The sequence below is a fragment of the Natator depressus genome, chromosome 1 (assembly GCF_965152275.1).
Source record: "Natator depressus isolate rNatDep1 chromosome 1, rNatDep2.hap1, whole genome shotgun sequence".
Classification (NCBI taxonomy): Eukaryota; Metazoa; Chordata; order Testudines; family Cheloniidae; genus Natator; species Natator depressus.
The window spans coordinates 3,531,409-3,535,170 of NC_134234.1; the positions used below are offsets into that span (position 1 = coordinate 3,531,409).

The 3,762-nt window shown below is 53.9% G+C and overlaps 1 protein-coding gene across 1 annotated transcript; it reads left to right on the top strand.

The window, feature by feature from the left end:
- The first annotated feature begins 258 nt into the window (after positions 1–258).
- Positions 259–2,490, top strand: LOC141988170 (hemoglobin subunit beta). Its single transcript, XM_074954006.1, has 3 exons — positions 259–398; positions 516–738; positions 2,247–2,490. The coding sequence occupies exons 1-3, from the start codon at positions 307–309 to the stop codon at positions 2,373–2,375; spliced, it is 444 nt and encodes a 147-aa protein (XP_074810107.1). The 5' UTR covers positions 259–306; the 3' UTR covers positions 2,376–2,490.
- Positions 2,491–3,762: the final 1,272 nt, after the last annotated feature.

The following is a 3,762-nucleotide window of genomic DNA, read 5'->3' on the forward strand; positions in this document are numbered from 1 at the left end:
CTGCACCACCCTTTGGAAGCTGGGTATGGGAGCTGCCTGGCCGTAGCCGGGAGAACAGACGGAGGGGGACCTGAGCTCTCCGGCTGCATTAGCCCCGGGCACTTTGCCCCGCAGACCACACCCCAACACACAGTGCCTCCTCCCCCAGGCTGCCCTGGCAGTGTTGGCCCCGGGCCCGGCCAATGACCGTGTGGGCTAAGATGAGGAGGAGCCGTGGTTAGGGTATAAAAGTCCCCGAAGGGGACTCCAGCTCAGCTACTGGTTCCTCACTCAGCTGACACGCCGAGCAGATCCACTCTCATCACCATGCCGAACTGGACAGCCGAAGAGAGGCACTACATTACCAGCATGTGGGAAAAGATCAATGTGGAGGAGATTGGTAGCGAATCCCTGGCCAGGTAGGCCCAGCCCCATGGCATCTGCCCCGCTGCTTCCCAGGCTGGAGAAGCTACTGCTTCTTCAGGGAGGCTGCACTAACTCCGTGTGTGTCTCTGCTTGTATCTCCCTCTCTCTAGGCTGCTGATCGTCTACCCCTGGACCCAGAGGTTCTTCTCTGACTTCGGGAACCTCTCCAGCTCCAGCGCCATCCTCCACAACGTCAGGGTCCATGATCATGGCAAGAAGGTGCTGAACTCCTTTGGGTCTGCCGTGAAGAACATGGACCATATCAAGGAAACCTTCACTGACCTGAGCAAGCTGCACTGCGAGAAGCTGCATGTGGATCCCGAGAACTTCAAGGTGAGTCCGGCTCCGGGCTGACCCCTCTTCCCAGCCCCCTGCTCATCCCCAGAGCATGGCCAGCAGGAGCAACTGTGGCCATCCTTGGTTCTGAGGCAGTCACTTGCAGGCAAACTCCCAGGAGAGCAGGGTCAAAGGTGGCCTCCCAGGTAGTGGCATCAGGAGCGCCATACCACCCATGGAAGTGATACCAGGCTTGGATGATCAGGGTCTTCACCAGTGAGGGCTCAAGGGGAAATTCTGAATTGTCTCAGGTTCAGGGATCCCTGTGACAAATCTGCCGATGCCATCTGTGGGAGAGGGCTAAACGTGAGAGGCATTCAGATTGGGAGGGAAAGTTCTGAGTGGGGAAAGCGTAGAGAGGTGGGCAACAGGCAAGGGGATGCGCCCGTGGGAGTGCTTCTCCTACAGGCAGGAGGTTCACGTGCGTTGGGGGAGTGGCAGCAAAAGCCTCAAGGGACAGGGTGAGGAAACCACGAGGCAGGCAGGAGAGAGACGAGGAGGGCATGGAGCCATGGTATGGGAGGGGAAAGAAGTCAAAGTGTGGTAAGGGGTTCCGGGTGCAGGCAGGTGACTGAGGAAGAGGAGGAGTGGAGGCAGGAGGGGAAGGGAAAGGCAGAGAGGGATGGGGAGGAGGTGGGTAAAGTGAGGGCAGCCAGGAGGAAGCAGAAGGAAAAGTGAAAGCAGCTATGGGAGCAGGAGGAGGTCTGAGCCAGGGGGTGTCAGGAGAGAGACCATCAGCCTGGAGGAGCCAGAAGGACAGTGTATGAGTCAGAAACAGGAGAGACGCAGGAGGAAATAAGAATGGGATTTGGGGAAGAGACAACCCAGGCATGCCGGTGAGTGCCAGGAGCTTTCTGGGGTGAAACGCATTTCCGGGCAACTCTCTGGTAGCACAAATTCCCACCTCCCTGAATCCTGATATTGCAGTTACTGGGGGCTGCTGTTTGGATTTGTGCTCTGGGCCGGGTGCGGAAAGGGAGCATCCTGGCTTGGCAGGTGTCCCAAGGCTAAGAACCTCATGGAGCATTTTGGAAGGCACCAAGTGCCCAGTTTCATGTCATTGTGCAGAGACACGCAGGCTCCTCTGAGCAAGGAAGGGCAGTGAGAAATTCCACTGGCTGAAACACCCGAGCGCCAAAGTCGCCCTGGGGTTTGTAAACCCAGTGAAAGAGGATGGTCTGGGCTGGGGTGAGGCTGGCATGATGCAATGGAGGCTCAGACCAACAATCCATATTCTCTATATAGGGCCTCCAAGAGTGCCCTAGAGCTACGGAACCAGGTTGCTGGTTAATGTTCTTTAATGGGCTCTCCTGAGGAGGGAGGTAAGTGAGTTTATATTATAGAGTGGAAAGGAGCACAGTCTCCAGATAGATTTATGAACTCCCAGAATAGTTCGAGGACTCCACAAGGCAAATATCCCCTGCACCTGCCCTGAGATCTGCAAAGAGAGAGGTGGGAGTTCGGAGCGGTGCTGACCTGGGGGTATTTTCTTCCTTCTCCTCCAGCTCCTGGGCAGTATCCTCATCATTGTCCTGGCCATGCACTTCGGGAAGGAGTGCACTCCCAGCTGGCAGGCCGCCTGGCAAAAGCTGGTCAGTGCAGTGGCCCATGCTCTGACCCTCGAGTACCACTGAATCATCTGGAGGGACCCACCAGCGGGAGGTCTCCAGATACCTCCCAGGCTCCTATGCACCCATGGGAATCCCCTTCTGGGAGTGACAGGCTGTAACAACCAAATAAAAACCTTCTGCTGAGTCCCTGTGTCCGTGTGTACGTGGGTGGGGTGGGGGCTAGGGGCAGCGAGAACCGGGGGGTGCTTGTAGGTTTCCTAGAGTGACAATAGGTCAGTGCCTTCACTCGTTTGTCTTTCTTCGCTTCTAAGGGCCAGGGCCCTGTGCTCTGAAAACCAGCCTCACAAATCAACAGGGCCAGGGGACCTCCAGGCCTGCCACAAGTAAGCGCACTAAGAGAGAGCGTCTCACACACACACATGCTCCACTAAGGAGCAACTTGGATGAGCAGTTGTGTAAGCTGCTCTAAGCAGAAAGCCCACAGTGCATGGGACCCCCTGGGGTATTTCAGTGCACTATTTATTTATTGTCTTTCTAGCAGCAGGAACAAATAAGAACTACACCCCCCCGCCCCGTCCCCAAAGGGAAGGTTTTTATCAGCCCATGCCCTCTGCTGGCATGCTGCTTCTGAGCAGTTTGCTGACTCACACCCGCTCAGTCCAGGCATGGGTGGGGGCAGTTTTTAGATAAATGGTTTAAAGGGAGCTATCAAGACCTGGCCAGACTTGGTTCAGTACATCCCTTGCCAACACCCTTTGGCCATTGCGTGGCCTCCTGGGGCCTGATCCTGCCACTGTTATGCGTATGAGTAACTTGATGCCCGGGAGTAGCTGCCATCAGTTTCCAGGAGCCCCCTCGCCCCCTGCCCCTTTGTGTGTGATGTTAATCACATATATAAGCGTTCGCAGGATGGGACCCGTAGGTTGTAAATAAATGCAAATTAATGCACATTGGAAAACATAATCCCCACTATACATATACAATGGTGGGGTCCAAATTAGCTGTTACCACTCAAGAAAGAGATCTTGGTGTTGTGGATAGTTCCCTGAAAACATCCACTCAGTGTGTAACAACAGTCAAAAAAGCAAACAGAATTTTAGAACCATGAGGGAAGGGATAGATAATAAGACACAAAATATCATATTACCTCTGTATAAATCCATCGGATGCCAACATCTTGAATTCTGCGTGCCGATGTTGTCGCCCCGTTTAAAAAAAGATGTATTGGAACTGGAAAAGGTTCAGAAAAGAGCAAAAAAAAAAATGATTCGGGGGATGGAACCGTTTCCATATGAGGAGAGACTAATAAGACTTGGACTGTTCAGCCTGGAAAAGAGACGACTAAGGGGGGATATGAGAGACATCTATGAAATCATGATGGATGTGGAGAAAGTAGATAAGGAAGTGTTATTTACCCCTTCTCAGGACACAAGAACTAGGGGTCACCCAA

What these genes read in the sequence shown, in the direction of transcription:
- LOC141988170 (XM_074954006.1), top strand. Translation starts at nt 307, where the DNA reads ATGCCGAACTGGACAGCCGAAGAGAGGCACTACATTACCAGCATGTGG. An exon ending in GGTAGCGAATCCCTGGCCAG is followed by an intron (nt 399 to 515) that starts GTAGGCCCAGCC and finishes CCCTCTCTCTAG; the next exon opens with GCTGCTGATCGTCTACCCCT. An exon ending in TGGATCCCGAGAACTTCAAG is followed by an intron (nt 739 to 2,246) that starts GTGAGTCCGGCT and finishes CTTCTCCTCCAG; the next exon opens with CTCCTGGGCAGTATCCTCAT.